General features: G+C 40.1%; 1 protein-coding gene across 1 annotated transcript in view; it reads right to left on the bottom strand.

Annotated features, from left to right (window-relative positions):
* LOC141147987 (uncharacterized) overlaps nucleotides 1–18048 on the bottom strand; it is a 72027-nt gene that overhangs the window by 15493 nt on the left and 38486 nt on the right. The window contains exons 7-9 of the mRNA XM_073635143.1: nucleotides 13959–14264; nucleotides 10177–10500; nucleotides 2302–2595 (exon numbers count right to left, since the gene is read on the bottom strand). Coding sequence (XP_073491244.1) covers nucleotides 2302–2595; nucleotides 10177–10500; nucleotides 13959–14264 — 924 coding nt within the window. The remainder of the gene's footprint in view (nucleotides 1–2301; nucleotides 2596–10176; nucleotides 10501–13958; nucleotides 14265–18048) is intronic.

Raw genomic sequence — 18048 nt, 5'->3', positions numbered from 1 at the left:
CTCAGCCTGGCCGCTGATTGGCTACAGTGGTTGGATTAGAAGCAGCGCAGCCATTGGCTCGCGCTGCTGTCAATCACATCCAATGACGCAGCGCGCTGGGGGGCTGGACCGAGTGATACAGTGAGCGGCTATAGCCGCTGGCTGTATCACGGGAGCGCGCCCGCAATAACTAACCACCATGCGAGGGAGCTCGCATTTAGGTGGTTAGTTATTGCGGGGAGGAGCTGAAACAGCCGCCGAGGGACCCCAGAAAAGCAGGTTCGGGGCCACTCTGTGCAGAACGAGCTGCACAGTGAAGGTAAGTATAACATGTTTGTTATTTTTAAAACATAAAAAAATTACCTTTACAACCCTTTTAATGAGATTTTTTGGTGTACAGATCTGTGTACACAGGCAGGGCACATAAAAAAAATGGATCCCAGCACTGCAATCTAAATAACTCCAGCATAGCTTGTTAAAATAGATGTAAACCCAGCCACTAAAATCTTATATAATCTTTAACATATTTAAATATATTTTTATTTTAATCTCCAGCTTTTTTGAAAACAAATAGCTGGTCATAATGATATAAAAATGTTATAAAAATGGCCACAATTCCGCTTTAATAAAGCAATCGTATGGCTTGACAGTGGACATTTGTGATACAGAACATTCCTGTCCCAATGCTGGTATCTTTCAGTGCAGGAAGGGTTGTTCTCCAGCACATAGGGACATAACCACGATAGAGTTAAAGCAGACGTTCAGTCATTTTTTTCAACTTTCCATCTAGTAAATCTTCTGCTCGTTTTAACTTTGGATAGTAAAACATTTTTTTTTCTGCCAGTAAATACCTTATACAGCCCACTTCCTGTTTCTTGTCTGGTCATTAGTCTAGGCTTATGACATCATGCACAGCTCTCTCTCACTCTCACTTTTGTGAGTTTGTAAGGAAGAGAGGACAAATCATAAAGTCTTAAGAGGACAAATCAGAGCTGCAGAGCTGGAGGTGTGCCTCTGTGTGTCTGTGAACCAACCTTCATGGTATACTGTTATGCATCTTAAATCAATAAAGATCGAATCTAATATACCCCTCAGTATATCCCTCAGCATTAAGGATTAGACCCATGTAAAATTATTGATTTAGGAGCGAAAATATTAACTCACTCACTTTTTTATCTTTCTTGATTTAAGATGCATGACAGTATACCATGAAGGTTGGTTATTTGTTATGTCTTTCTGATGTTAATACTGTATATTTGATTCATAAGCTTTCTTGTAGATCATTTTCTGACCCAATATACTCCTGAAGAAGGGGGTTACCCCGAAACATGTAGAGTGTGCAACTGGAAGAATAAATCTCCGTGTGTAACAGCGCAGAATCATTATTATATACATCTAAGTTCTTCCAATTTGGGTCAGACAAGTGGATGCTCCATGATTAGCAGCATCCAATGAATATTATCTACTATTGAAGGCTTTTTATGATGTGTATATTTGCGTATAATAAATTTATATATTTTTGTAAATTGACCGTTGTAAGTTCATATCGTACCACGAGAGTCCACCATGCCTCCACAACTGTCCAAATTTCTATCTAGTAATAGGACGAAGGTACATTAACTTTTTCATAACAAGTAGCGTTTCCATAGGATTCCAGCAAGGGTTATGCCCCGTACACACGGTCGGATTTTCCGATGGAAAATGTCCGATCGGAGCATGTTATCGGAAATTCCGGCCGTGTGTGGGCTCCATTGGACATTTTCCATCGGATTTTTCGACACACAAAGTTTGAGAGCAGGATATAAAATTTTCCGACAACAAAATCCGTTGTCGGAAATTCCGATCGTGTGTACACAAATCCGACGGACAAAGTGCCACGCATGCTCAGAATAAATAAAGAGATGAAAGCTATTGGCCACTGCCCCGTTTATAGTCCCGACGTACGTGTTTTACGTCACCGCGTTCAGAATGATCAGATTTTCCAACAACTTTGTGTGACCGTGTGTATGCAAGACAAGTTTCAGCCAATATCCGTCGGAAAAAATCCTAGGATTTTGTTGTCGGAATGTCCGAACAAAGTCCGACCGTGTGTACGGGGCATTAGTGTAAGGAGTTTGTCAGGTAGGTCTGCAGTGTTGATGCTGAGAGAGTTACAGCCAAAAATCTGCCTAAGCTCCTGGTTGTGAAAGCTATGTATAAATTTGGGGTGTACCCATCCAACATTCATTGAAAAAAAGGATTTGTTTTAGGTAAATAGGTAAGTATAAATATTGCTACTGTATAATGTAGCTTGCATTATGATAGTAATATAAATGATAGTACCTGTTATACGCAGGTCTTGGAATCCAGGCTGTGTTAGTGACTCATGTTCCCAGGTCACTCTCACCAAGGACTTGAAATGTATCCAGGGAACGGTACACTCACTTATGGCATCAAATGTTTTCTCATCGTCGGTCTGAATAATTTTCTTGCTTGATGGTAAAGTGTTAGTGTTTTGTTCCACATGGGTCCAGTTAATGGAAATAGCTTGGGGGTAAAACTTTATTAAACTCAGAGAACAGAGCACTTGGTCTGAATCATAGATGGTGAACTTCACCTCATTTTTCTGCGGGGCCACTGCAAGTACATGGAAAAAGTTTAATATAGTAAATAATTATTTTAATAAATAGCGTCCTCACTATTGCTTAGCTGCTGTCATCTAGTTTTTATGAACTGACAAAGCGCTTGCTAATGTGACAAAGACTGATGTCAGATGGATAACATTACCTCCACATCTGGCATAATATATAATGCTTCTCGAGGAGTATAGGTTTAAAGTGATTGTAAAGTCTCATTTTTTTTCCCTTAAAAAATAACAAACATGTTATACTTACCTGCTCTGTGTAATGGTTTTGCACAGAGCAGCCCCGATCCTCCTCTTTTTGAGTCCCTCTTCGGTGCTCCTGGCTCTTCTCTCCTGTCAAGTGCCCCCACAGCAAGCAGCTTGCTATGGGGGCACCCGAGCTGAGCTGCAGCTCCGTGTGTCCATTCAGACCTGGAGCCGTTGTTCAGCCCCGCCCTCTCTCTCCAATCAGAATGGAGAGTCCCGGATGACCAAGGCACCCGTGTACATCTGTGTGCAGCAGCCCCCCAAATAATTACCAAACCCCCCTCTTGACCCAACAATGTGCATGACAGCCTCGGCTCTCCAGGGACTCATCGGCTGAGGCAATGGCTCCCCCTGCTGTATCACAGCCAGTGAGTCAATGAGGAGGGGGACGTGGCTCTGTGTGTGAATGGACAAGCAGAGCCTCAGCTTGGAAGCGAGCCTGCTTGAGTGCTGCTTGCTCTGGGGGCACTCAATAGGAGGTCCCGCTTGGCTAGGAGTGCCGGTGAGGGGCCCGAGAAGGGGAGGATCCAGGCATAACATGTTTGTTATCTTAAAAAAAAAAACAAGACTTTCACTATCACTTTAAGAGTTAGTTAAAGTGTAAGTTCATCTTTCGGAAGATTTTCCATATATCCAATGAATTATACATACCAGTGCCCCTCCTGTTGAAAATGGTGCATGTCCTCCCATTACAGAGGCAGCAAAAGTGCTGACCCCATCATTCTCTCTTTCCTGCCCTTGTTCAGAACAGTCTGAACATCACAATAATACACCCCCTAGTGGCTGCTCCAGGTTATTTAGAATGTGCATGTGTGCAGTGCACTGTTCCAGCTGAGTTCAGTGGCAGCTGCTCTGGACCATGCGCAGTGCATGGTCTTCTCTAGCTGACCCCAGCTGGAGTAGGAGACCGTGAAACAGTGACAAGTGTCAGTATTCTAATTGTCTGTAGCGGAATCTTTAAAAGCTTTTACAGATCATCAGTTTAGAGTTAATCAAGAATAATGGCCCCTAGAATCTTTACACATTTTGTTTTGTTTCTTTTTTTCAACTTAAAGAATTCCATGCATGGCATTTTTTCAGTCACATTAGTCCCACTTGGGCCAATGTAATTATACATATACCATACCTGTGGGACCCCTTTAGGAAATGAAAACTCTAGTAGGCACCATTACTCCAGGGATCTCCACTGTGAGTGAGGCCTAAAATTCCAAATCATTTGTAGCCCAGTCACTGAGCAATTGAAGAATTTGGTGTTAACCATCTTCAGTTATATGGTACACTTGTATCTCTGAAAGTATTGTAGCGATGGCCCGGCAGGGTTGCTACGTATTACAGCATCCACACATTTCACCCTGCTGCCAGACATCCATTAGACACACTTCTCAGTCAATGAACAGTCTCTTACTTGTTTTTGATGTTTTTTTTTTTAGGGGATTGAACTTGGTTGGGGAAAAGGGACATGAGATGTCCATAGGATAAATTGTACTTTGTAGAATAAAAGTAACTGCGTCACTCTTCTCAGCAGAACAAGATGGCTGACCCTAAACTTGACAGACTTTTACCGCAGAACACTTCCTCCAGCACACTACTTCACTGTCCAATTTTAGTACTCTTGTCACACCATCAGCACATGACTAGGCCTCACTCTGAATAAGTTCTAGTGTTTTACTTAATAGCCCTTTGTAGGCCCAGGTCTGCAGTACCCCTTTATGGTTACAACTGATTCACCTGAGAAGAATAAATGTAGATGGACTACTGATCCCAGCAAGTCCAACTTGCAAATCCTGCCTGCCCTCCTGGCTGCAGCAACTTGACAAAAAACTCCCACAGTCTCTCCCTTTGGCTCTACATCCAGCTCCCCATGTCTCTTCCAGAACTTTCCACTGTGTTTCCACTCACTGACACCTGCCCTGGATCCCTCCTACGTGCTGACCAACTGTCTCATCCAGCTCCTGTTCCAGGACACCTCTCCATGACCGTGTATGGAGAGGCTCCCTCCCAGCTCCCCGCCTGAGGTACACCCCCCTCCTCAGAAAGGGGGTTCCCTCAGACACAACAGTCTAATGCCCCATACACACGGTCGGACATTGATCGGACATTCCGAAAACAAAATCCTAGGATTTTTTCAGACGGATGTTGGCTCAAACTTGTCTTTCATACACACAGTCACACAAAGTTGTCGGAAAATCCGATCATTCTGAACGTGGTGACGTAAAACACGTACGTCGGGATTATAAATGGGGCAGTAGCCAATAGCTTTCATCTCTTTATTTATTCTGAGCATGCGTGGCACTTTGTCCGTCGGATTTGTGTACACACGATCGGAAATTCCGACAACGGATTTTGTAGTCGGAAAATTTTATAGCCTGCTCTCAAACTTTGTGTGTCAGAAAATCTGATGGAAAATGTGTGATGGAGCCCACACACGGTTGGAATTTCCGACAACAAGGTCCTATCAAATCCGACCGTGTGTACGAGGCATAACACTCCATCATCCAGTTCACCCAGCCGAAACCCCCCCCCAGCAGGTATATGTAGGAGGCCTGCCCCCTGCCAATCCTAGTTGGGGATTGGTCGGAGCTTCTCACATGTACCCCATGTCACTCCAGCTTTCTGCCCTGCCCCTTTTCCAGAACCTTCTCCCTGGAAACAGAGGAGGCGCCCAAGAGCTGAAGTACATGTCAGTCACCTACTGCTACACTAAACAACTCCTCTGCCCCCATATCAAAACAAACAGGCCTAGCTCACAGCATAGGCCTGCCTGAATTTACCTCACTTACTGATGATCATAGCATTGATTAAAACATTGAAGCTAGCTACAGCAGCAACTCTGCATCAATCCCCAAAAATAATAAGCAGGGAACTGTTTACTGTTTACAAATTACTGTTACTATCTTGCTAGGGTGACATCAGCCTAAGGCTACAAACTTCAGATAGATTTAATAACTTGTTTCCCATAATCCTATTCACAGAACATTATCACATTTACATCAATATGCTGCAAATAGGGATACTGCAGTTAAATCTCTTGTAGCAAAGAGATTTAGAAAATCTGTGTCTACAATTTTTGTTTGCATCAAACGTTTTTTGCACTGTTCAAATCCACAAGAATGCAAAACCCACTTGAAGTAGGTCAAATGCAGGTGGGAAGAAGGTCAGCTGTGTCCAACCGTAGTATGTCATTAACACAAGCTCAAAGCCCATTGACACAGGCCTTTGACCTCCTCACACCCATGCTATAGCCGAAAGTTGGCTACAGCATGGGCCTAAATTGCCGGGACAGCGTCCATGTATGTCCTCCCATGAATGAGCTGCCTGTGCGCCCCCTGCAGGGCACACGCGGCACACTCTGTGATCAGCGAGTCAATGAGACTCGGCAGATCATAGATTGGAGTAAGGGGCCTGATCCCAGCTCCTTACCACGTGATCAGCTGTCAGCCATGTTACCTACCAGTGCCTATCAGTGCCCATCAGTGCCACCTATCAGTGCTGTTCTGTGTTGCCTATCTATGCCCATCAGTGCCACCCATCAGTGCAGCCCTGTTAGTGCAGCCTCATCAGCACACATCAATAAAGGAGAAAAATTACCAGTCTAAAAAATGTTATAACAAACTATGAAACAGTTTATTTTTATTTATTTTTTAATTTTTGGTCTTTTTTCATTTTTTTTTGGCAAAAAGTAAAAAACCCAGCAGTGATTAAATACCACCAAAATAAAACTCTATTTGTGTGAAAAAAAATTATAAAAATGTAATTTGGGTACAGTGTTGCATGACCGCGCAATTGCTGAAAGCTGAAAATTGGCCTGGGCAGGAAGGGGAATTAAATGCCCAGTGATTAATCAAACATGTAGCCCTAGTGTAAAGCAGAACTAAACTGAGCACCACAAACTGAGAACGCTATTTATTCCATTTTTACTATTGAAACTCATCCACCCATGTCTCCCTACTTTATTTTATTGAGAAACCACTTTAAAAAAAAACACCCCCTAGCATTTTTAGCCAGAGCCCTCTTGAGTAAGGACAAATGATTTATGTACCATTTACTTTCTGGAATCCATAGGCCCTTAGCTCAGGCATGGAGGAAAGAGGGTGTGCTTAGTTGAGAAGCCCCACCTCCCCTCCTCCAGATGAAAGAAAAATAATGTCCATGAAGACTTGAAGGGATGTATATGACATAATTTTGGCCTAGGCCAGAAACCAGGAAGCAACTGAAGAAATGTAAAAAAAAAGTTTTTAAAACAAATAATTATAATACACCATCCTTCCTATATTTTTAATAATGCTTGCAGAATAAGGATTAGTAATAGTTAATGTTGATTGCAAGAGTTTAGTTCCACTTTGAAGGGGAAAATAAAATTGTGTAGAATTCAGGAGCCAAGAATGCACATTCTACATATGAGTTTGATTGTGTCGGCAGCCAAGGAAATTATGCACTAAGGCTACATTCACAATAGTCCACATGGTAAAATGCAACGTTTTACCGCGTGGGCTAGAGGAGCACCGGCTTTGGCAGGGAGCATTTCAGCAAATCACACTGCTTGTTTTTTTTTTTTCTTTTTACTTTTTTGAAACATTACATAGTGACACTTCATTTATGTCTCTGCACAGCAGTGCTGTGCATTGTGCTGCTGTGTGGTGACATGCTGTGCCATCCATTGTGGTGCAGAAAAATGTAGACATGTAATGCACCGCACATCACACCAGCATTGCAGTGTGAACAAGGCACATCGAAAATCATTATTTTTAAGTACCCTAGTGGTGACCCGAAGTTATCCAGTGCACAAAAACACAGGTCACCACATGTAGTGTGAACTGGTCCTTATGGACAAGAAAAGGGATTATTCTCAAGTATCAGAGTAGATGCGGAGAGAGGCACTAGAAGGTGAAGCGTGCTTTTTTCTGTCTCTTCTGCCAACAGTAGACTCTGCCATCACTCTGATAAAAAAAAGGGAAAAAGCATGTGCTTTCTGTTATTTGAATGTTGTACAGATCTAAGCTGTCGGCTTTCCGGTTTACCTTACCTGGGATCACCGCTGTAGCAGTGAAGAGGTACATCAGGAGGGAGCGACTTCACAAGTATAATTTTACTTATGCTTTTAACTTATGTTTTTATTGTAAGTGTACATCTATGAGGGTTTATTAAATAAACATACCTTTTGGAAAATTGGATTACTCTATGTGCACCCTTATTTTCTTGTTTGTCACGAGCAATATACAGATGGAAAGATGCAGTGATTGCTGATTTTAGCCACCTGACATCCACACACCTTCCCACTAATATTGGATGAAGATTCACAGAGACTTGCTGATAACAACATACCCAGAGATATACAATAAATCCAGTAATATCTGGTAAGTAAATTTCTTTTGGGGGATTGTCATTCAAGCATCTCGATGATGGTTAATCGTCTGGAGTAATTAATTATAATTTATCCTGAACATTTCTCTTTTGGAACGGATTTTCCTTCATCTTTCTCACATTTTGGCTGCCTATTTTGTCAAAAGTGGACTGTGTATCAAGTTTGAAAGACTTTCAGAATATATAAGCGCTATTAGTGTTTAAATATTTATTTTGAACACAATTCTGTTACATTGTTTTTGATTATAGTAGCAGCTTGCTTGATATTGTATCTTCACCATGAGCGCTGAGGGAGAGATATCTATAGTTGTTTGATTATTTCTCAATTTTTCTCAAGTGAACTAATTGTGCATTTGCTTGAAATCCAAGTACAAAATGTATGACTTCTGGCAGCATCCACCTCTTCTTTATTTCACTGGTCAACACGTCTAGGAAGTTATACATATAATGATGGTGTTGTACTCAGGTCTTTTTTTCTCAAACAACAGGTGCTGGAACTCAAGCACGACCCCCCCAAAACCCCTCCCCCTACACACACTATCCAAATCAGATCAAATAGTGGGTGCAGAGCTGTCACTTGTAAACACAGAAACCGGACTACTGTGTTTACAAGTGATTGTGGTGAGCAGGCCCCCAGTTAGAATATCAAAATTTATGAATGGATTGGGTCTCTGAGACTAATGGACTTGGATACATTTATATTTGTGTTTGGATATGGAAAAGTGAAATGATATAAGATCTGTATATACTTGTGAAAGTATATATTTTGTTTGAAGCTTTGAAGTTTCAAAGTTTTAGTTAAAAGATCATAATTTCTTTATATTACAATATTTCTTTATTAGGATTAATATTAAGAATGTTGCATTTTAAATGAATAATCTATATACTGAGATATATGTATTATTTTCTTTAGAAGATAGGAAACTTTTATTGTATATGTTTAAAGCTTTACACATAGCACTCTTAGCCCACACCTCGGGAATGTTAATGACTTAGTAACCCCCACCTTTTTAGTGAGGTGGGAGGGAAACTGTTCATTGAAAGCCCGCGTTTTCCTGTGGAACTATAAGACAAAAACAAACTTCTAAGCCAGCCTTTATGGGAAATGGTGGGGGCTGGATTTTGGGAGTAGAAAGCTTGTAACAGAGTGCTGAGACAAACACCGGCAGACTCTGCAGCAGACATTCACTCCAGCAGACACGAGAGACATTGAAGGAGGATAACAAACTGAAGTGGCAACGAGGGTCAATTTATATGGCCATAGTTATGTGTGTAGTAAGACTGATTTAGAATTTCAGCTAAGAATCATATTTCTTGTATTTCATCCTGAAACTACTTATGACAGGTTGTGGTTTCTCTTTTTGTGCAAGAGCATACTGCAGAGAAACAAAAGTTTTACATAAGGTTTAAAAATATATATATGTTTTGCAGAACTTGTCTGGGTTAACATGCATAGTTGATTTTTAAAAGGTTAGAATTTTTTGTATAACGGAAGTGTACAGCCTGTTCGCTTGTGATGCAATATGCTGAAAATTATATGTACACTGTATTAGCTGTATTGGACACTCTTGACATGTAGACACTAGTCGGGTCAGGAGTGTCCACTCTTTATGGCCAAAAAGATGGAATAAGTCTCCCATACCAGAGTTCTTTGTCCAACGTCATTTACCGATATTCTGCTACTTCAAAACCTGAACGGATTTTCTTGGAACTTTCCTCATCAATATGAATTATTGATAATATCATTATTATTACAGTAATAACTCGATTTATTACACCCCCCCCCCAAGGGTCTGAGCCAGAGGTGGTGGAACTGAGTTCCACCAAATTAACCCTGAAAAAAAGCCCTGGTTGTACTTATAAAACTCACTTGAAGCAGGTCAGAAGAAGGTCAGCTGTGTCCAACTATGTCATGGACACAAGCTCAAAGCCCATTATGTGTTATTATTTACTGTGAAAGAACTTACCGTTCACCCTGGGTCTTGTACTTCGTTCTATTGGGTGTTCCAGGCTGGGATGTTCCACTCTGCAGACAAACTCCAGATCCTCAGTAACTGAGGTCAATGTGAAGGATAGGGAAGGGGAGCACCAATAGGAGTTATTAGCCATTCTTTCATGTTTTATATCAGTTATTTCGTACGTGTCAGTTACAGCTTCTCCCCTCTTCTCCAACCAAGTCACTCCTAGATTTTCCGAGAAATACCCAGAGATTTTACACATTACTGTGGTCTCCTGATTTTCTTTCAGAATCAGTGCAGAAGTTTCTTCAATTTTTGGATGCCATGGAAAGTCTAAAGTGTATAAATTTGATATTGTCAACATTAGAAACTCATACATACCATACAATGTCTATATTAAAATCAAAAGTCATGAGTGGTTAAGCTGTGTTCCCAGTATGCCTTTCAAGACATTATTTTTAGGCTTGTCATATACGAATCAGCTTTTTTTTGATCAGTCAGTTTGAGAGAAGTTGATCATTAGGTGGACTTCTCTGGAATGGGAACAGCCATAGATGGATTGAAAGTCCCTGCTGAACAGACCGAATTTTCCATCAATCTATGGCCAGTCTTGACCGGTGTACATCTTTCAATAGAACCAGACTTGAATAGGCTTATATATGAATATATATGAATGATTTATATCTCCTCTTTATCATTAAATAAACCTGATCCTTTGTTAGAGTGTCAGGGGTAACCTGAAATCGGTCAGTTGCTCCCTGTGAACTAGCCAACCTCACAAACTGAACAACAGTGCTCAAAAGACACCCCCTGCTTCAGCAATGGCAGCATTCATATTTCTTGAAGGGTTTATTTTAAAGGGAATGTGGAGGCTGCCAATACTGATATTTCTGCAAAATGCTTGTAGTCTGGCTGTTGCGCCTTCAATACTCCATGTACCAAAGGGACAGGTTTGGTAGAAAAGGGAGAGGGGTGTGCATGTATGTTGAGTGATATGCTGGTAAACATGAGGGGATTACTAACGGGGCAATGGAAGGGGTTGAATCATTGCTGGAACTTCAAAGGGAATAAACAAATGGGAAATTGATAGTGGGGTATGATACAGACCCCCTTCCCTTAAGTATGAAGAGGAGACCGATTTCCTTTCACAGTTAGAAATAGCAGCATGGCAGGGCAATGTTATCAAGTTGGGGGACTTTAATTATCTAGCTATTGACTGGGAAAATGGAACTGCTCACTCTTCCAAGGCTTGGCACTTCTTAAATGTCTTTCAGGAAATTTAATGTTTCAGATGGTGGATACCCCAACTAGAAACAAGACTCTGCTTGACCTACTAATCGCAAACAACCCAGAGCTGATAGGGGATGCAGAAGTAAGGGATAACTTGTGAAAGTGATCACAGGGCTGTTATCGCTGTAAAGCACAGGAAAAGCAGACACAAAGGTAGGAGAAATACAAACTATTCTGTTTTAGGACCCATAAGAAGACTTGTGTTCTCTCAATACAGTTGGACGAGAAGTGGTTTAACCTTAAACTGCATAAAAGGGTTTTTTACTGTTAAAATGGTAAGGATGTGGAACTCCCTTCCACAATTGGTGGTTTCAGCAGGAAGTGGCACTAATTTAAAAAAACAAAAACGCTTAGATGGGAATCTTATTAGACACAATATACAGGGATATGGGAAGTGGTGGAGACAAATACATACACACACATATTGAACTGGATGGACTGGTGTCTTTAATCAACCTTTTTAACTATCTATTTATGTAATACCTTAAATCACTGACCTGCAACAGATATACAGATCAGAAATTCTTATTTTATTGGCTTTGGATCAATAAATCAAGGAGCATTAAAGCGAGACACAGCTAAACTGTGGTCCTCATTTTTTACATATCTGACACTCCTCTTCTATCTACATAAGGGCTTTTCAAACTATGGCCTATGGGTTAAATTCTGGCCACTTCAATATTTTATTAAGCCCTTTGATGTAAGAGATAACTCTGATGGAGACCGTGATGTAAAAATGGACTCTCACGGGGAGACCTTATGTAAGGGGGGACTTTCATAGGGATGTTGATGCAAGGGGGCTCTGATGGAAGGGGGGACCCTGATGGGCCCAAGTTTATTTGGAAGTTCTTTGCCTGACCAGACCATTTTTTGCTATTTACCACTGAAAATAAATTCACCATGCAAATAAATGAAAATGTATATCATTATTTTTTTCCCACAGAAAATTGAGCTTTCTTTTGGTGGTATATGATCACAGCTGGGTTTTTATTTTTTTTGCGATAACTAAAAAAGGCTACACATTTTGAAAAAAATGATATTTTCTACTTTCTGTTATAAAACATATCCTATTAAAAACAAAACAAAAAAAAAATTTTTTTTCATAAGTTTAGGCCAAAATGTATAATGCTACATCATGTCTTTGGTAAAAAAAAAAAAAAATTCCCAATAAGTGTATTTTAATTGGCTTGTTAAAAAGTTATAGTGTCCACAAACTATGGTTATATATATATATATATATATATATATATATATATATATATATATACACACACACACACGCACACACACACACACACACAGTATTGTGTGTGTGTAGTATTGATCAATCCTGTTGTATTGACGGCCTATCTCATTTCTTGAGGCCCATAAAATGCTAAGACAGTACAAATAGCCCCCAAATGACCCTTTTGTGGAAAGTAGATAGTCTGTGGCATTTAGTAAGGGGTATGGTGAATTTTTGAAGTTCCAATTTTTTGTCACAATGTTTTTGAAGATGAAGAAATTAAATAATTTGGGTTTTTTTTTAATATACCGTCACCAGTTCAGTACATCGTCATCATATGACTGGTGTGGCTGTGATCAGGGACACTAATTGGTGACGCTGGGCTCCATTCACAAAAGCAGATCGTATGCGGTATTTAGGTGTTTGTATTTACCGCATAAAAGCAAAACTGCTTGGTAAATATCACAAAAAATGGATGTAAAGTCAATTCACAAAAGGCATTAAATAAATGTGGTAAATATGTAGTGGTCCCAGCATGCGATAGTTAAGGAACCGGCAACATCCTTAACAACCTTAAGGAGTGGGTGAGTCCTGTGTCCTTAACAACCAATGAGTCGTCAGCTGGGTACCCCACTTACAGTTGAATGTAAAGAAAAGAAAGCTTCTTAAAATTGCTGAAAAAACAATGGAGGGGTCCCCCCAATCCAAATCTGAACATGCTGGGTTGCTGTCACAAGAGGGCGTTCATTTAGCAGCAGGTTGGCGGCCATCATTTATCATGATTGATGCTGGATCTACACCTGGGGGACATTTTTTTTTCTCTTTTTCATAAAAGACTTGTCAAAAACTGCTTCCTTTGTTTATTTACACTACACTTTTTTTGGGTGAATGGGTATGGGCAACTAGTTAAATGAAGACGTTTTTCTGTTGTTTTTCTGTTATTCTAAACCATATCATGCAAAACTTCATGTAAAACATATTAATTTGTTTCAATTTGATCTGTTCATTTACACTTCATTGAATATTTGTAAATACGATGATGTGGCCCCCATACTGAAATGTTTGGAGGCACCTGATCTACATAATAAAGTCAAACTCAGGCAGTAAACACATTGGATAAAGCTAGCGCAAGCTAGTTGCAGTATACATTAATGATATTCGGGGGCCTCGTAAAAAAAAAAAGCCATGGACCCCTGTGTGGCCTGGCACAATCGATTTCTCTCATTCAGGTTGTCTGTAACTAGAATGTGAAAAGCAATAATATACCTTTCCCTACCTGGATCTTGTACAGATATCTCTCTGTATTCCGAACTCTCCAAGGATGGATGGTCCCATTTCACTCTTATTCTGCAGTGTGGGTTCTTAAAGAGATTTCCAGGAATTATACACTGACTGGCGACAGAAAATGTGCCATCTGGATTCTCACTGATTGCCTCCTCTGATGGATTGATTTCCTGGGTTTGTTCACATGTCCAAATCATCTCTAAATCTTTTGGGTAAAAGCTGAGAAGGCTGAAAGATGCCTCCATATCTCCTGAGTCATTAATGAGGAGTTGTATGGGCTGCTGGATTTTGGGCTTTACTGCAAGAGATAATATTAATACAAACAACTAATAAAATATGTGGGGGGGGGGGAGTGTATAAAATAAAAATTTTCAGACAAGGCTGTTCATTTTGTTTGTGAAATAGGAAATAAAAAGGGGAAGAAACTGCGCTTAAGTGAAGTGTACAAATAAACAAACAAAAATATTGAGTGAACTAAGAAAGCGAAAGTGAAAGTGAACTCCTCTATGCAACAAAAACACAGTGAAAATAAAATTGGAAAATAAATGGAATTGCGCTGAAAAAGGACTAATGAACATATGTGTGATCACCAATCCACAATGTATCCCTATAAATATGCAGTACAAATAAGCAGAGTGAAAACAGGTGATACCAAAGTGATAATTCACCAAATGTATAATACTTAATGTGAAATGATAACATTAATAGACATAAGTCCATGTGTATAAAAAAATGAATGGATTATCTGTGATGTTAGCAGCCTTTATTCATCCATTCCCCATGACTTAGGTTTGCAAGCGGTTTCTTTTTTTTCTTAACAGGTCTGGTCGTTTCTCTTTGGTTATGCAGGAATTTATAATTATGTCTCTACAGTACCTACTCACTCACAATTTTTTTATGTTTGACGGGGACTATTACCTCCAAAAATGCGGAGCCTCCATGGGAGCCAAGTTCTCCCCATCCCTAGCCAATTTATATATGGGATGGTGGGAAAGGCACTGCATTTTTGGAGCTGGTAGTCCCTGCCGCATAGACACAGTTTATTATTGTCGGTACATTGATGATTTATTGTTTATAGTCTCAGATCCAGGTATCAACTTGGAACAATGACTGGACTACATGAATGACAATCAGTTAAATTTGAGTTTCACAGGGAAACTAGAAACAAAATCAATAGAGTTCTTAGACGTCCTATTAACTGGTGAAGGCAACCGCATTGTTTCAAACCTATACAGGAAACCTAGTGCAGGTAACACCCTTCTAAGGGTGGACTCTAGCCACCCAAAACACACCATAAACAGCATACCGGTGGGACAGTTTTTGAGACTTAAAAGAATATGCAGTAAAGGGGTTATTCTAAGTCCATTATAGAAAGGGGCCTATCTATAGCTCAAAAGACCCCCCGCACTAATTTACTTATAGACAGATCTCCTACAACTCGAAAATCTGGCAATGCTGTGTCCATCCCTACTTTTTCCACGCCCTTTAGCTTGGAGTTTCATAAAATTAAGAAAATTGTCACCAAACACCTTCCTATCTTAACTCATGATCCTATCTACTCAAAAATTCTGGATAAAAGGGGTCCATACTGTTTCTAAAAAAGCCCCATCTTTAGCCAGTATATTATCACCTAGTCTCTTTACAAGTAGAATAAACAACAGAAATTGGCTATCCTTTCAGGGCACCTTCAAGTGTTTTAGCAGAGCCTGCTCGTACTGTCCATTTATCAAAGAAGGTGATGTGGTTTCCTCTATGTCCACAGGTAAATCCCATAAGATTCAAGATTTTATAAACTGCAATACACGATATGTTGAATATGTTATTACATGTACCACTTGATCGGTTCAGTATGTAGGCAGAACAATACAGAGACTAAAAGACCACCTCTATGATCATCTTTACGACATACAAAAAGATCATGCTACAAGTGTCGCTAAACAGGCGAACACAGTTCATCATAAAACACCTCCAGTTTAGTGATTCAGGGCATCGATAAAGTGGTAAAACCTCCTAGGGGTGGAGATAAATTTAATCTTCTGTGTAAGAGAGAAGTCCGATGGATCTTCTTTCTAAATACAAGGTGCCCTTCAGGACTCAACTTCGAATGGGATGTTTCCCATTTTTATCAAAAATAGATGCTTCCTTTAGTGTAGACCACGTTTATGACTATTCTGGTTTCCTTTTGATCTTTATGTATTACTACTTTCTATTTAGTTTTTATTATTCCTACTGCACAACCGTTATTTAAATATCTCCTAATACCCTTAACGAGTTTTCTTTTCCAGCGATCGAATGTTTATTATAATATGACCCCTTCAAGTCGATCTTTATTATGTGGTTTGCAGTAGGCTGAGACACAGTCACATAGGATTTTTATTGTGTGATGTTCTATGCAGACACCACCAATATATAGACACCATCCTTCCATTATAGTGTCACTTTTTCAAATATTGTGCAGTCTATATCATTTGAGCGATTTAAGTACGTACTTTTTTCTTTTTTTTTTTTTCTTTTTTTTCTTTCTTTGACACTATTCAGAGACATGCGTTTGCAACATCAGGAGCGAGACTTCGGTGTTTTATCCGATCTCTCATCCTATGTTCATTGCATAGCACACTGGTGTTTTTCTCTATAGCATAATTAGTGAGACTACGGAAGACTCAATCATCTTTTACCTTCTTTTGCTGTAGAGTTGCCTAGCCCAAAAGCTTTGCCTTTTTTTTTTATCCAGAAAAATATTTTATTGAGAAAAACATGTAAAAACATACACATACCGACTTCACATTTACATTTTGGAATGCTTATATCTGTCAGACATTCTACATTTGTGTGTCTTACTGGCTGCATTATTAAACTAGCCTGTACCCAGGCCCCACCCGCTCCACTGAATATCATTTTATTCAACATATATATCTGCATAACAAAAACCATTTGTCCATCCCCATCCTAAACAAAAGGAGTAATTGAATCACATACGGTATTATGTCTTTGTAAGATAGCCATAGGTATCCAAAACTTAGGCTCTCATGTCCCAAATCCCAACAGTCTGCCCACGACCAAATCCACCGGGGCAAGCCCCGGAACATTCAGCCATGGTCCCCAGAGTTTCTCGAACTTCTGTGGACAACCTCTGTGTTGGTATATCACCTTGTCTTTTCTTAACATTTCTCCCACAGCGTTAACCCATTCTTTAAGAGCAGGGGGCTCTTCAGAAATCCAGTGTTTCATAATTAGTTTCCTTGCCAGGAATATAGCTTTGGTGATTGCCACTTTAGTACATTCCTCCCATCCCAATTCATCTATCACATTGAGCAGGCAGTGCTTGGGATTCGTAGGCAAAATGACCTGAAATACCCTATTGACAGTGTCCACCACCCCTTTCCAATACGGGTGAAGCTTTGGGCACCTCCATAGTAGGTGGATCAGGTCCCCATGTTCTCTTTTGCATCTAGTGCATAAAGGGGTGGGTCTAAGGCCCATAGCATATAACCTATGAGGGGTATAATACACTCTTAATATGATGTACAGTTGTGTCAGCCTGTGTCCAACATTCAGAGAGCATGTGGGCACGGCCTGTAGCACCTCTTCCCACTGATCCCCATCTAACGGGCCGACATCTCTCTCCCACTTAGCAAGCATTCCCAAAGGATGTTTATTTAAAAGGCTCTGCAGTAACATACTATAACACTGTGAAATAAACCCTTTGGTATTATTGGCTCCTGCAATCACATTAAACACAGGTGTGTGTGTGAAGAAACCCAATCCGCAGATTTACTCTGTGCCTCTACTGCGTGTTTTAATTGCAAGTAATAGAACCTCATAAACTGTGGTAGAGCAAATAACCTCTGTAAGGTCTCAAATGGGTGTAATTTCCCATTTTGGAAAATCTGCCTAATATACAACACCCCATATTTTCTCCATATCGCCCCATTCTGCATCTTAGCTAATTCTGGGTATGTGTCATTAAACCATATTGGGCTGTAGTCTGTGAAGCCTGTTACCCCCTGCATATATTTAGTTTTAGACCATATTTTTTGTATTAAGTCATAGGTCGGGTACTTCTTGTTGGATTTCCCAAAGTT

Source organism: Aquarana catesbeiana, linkage group LG06 (assembly GCF_042186555.1).
Source record: "Aquarana catesbeiana isolate 2022-GZ linkage group LG06, ASM4218655v1, whole genome shotgun sequence".
In the NCBI taxonomy this organism is placed as follows: domain Eukaryota; kingdom Metazoa; phylum Chordata; class Amphibia; order Anura; family Ranidae; genus Aquarana; species Aquarana catesbeiana.
This window is presented reverse-complemented; position numbering and strand designations above follow the sequence as displayed.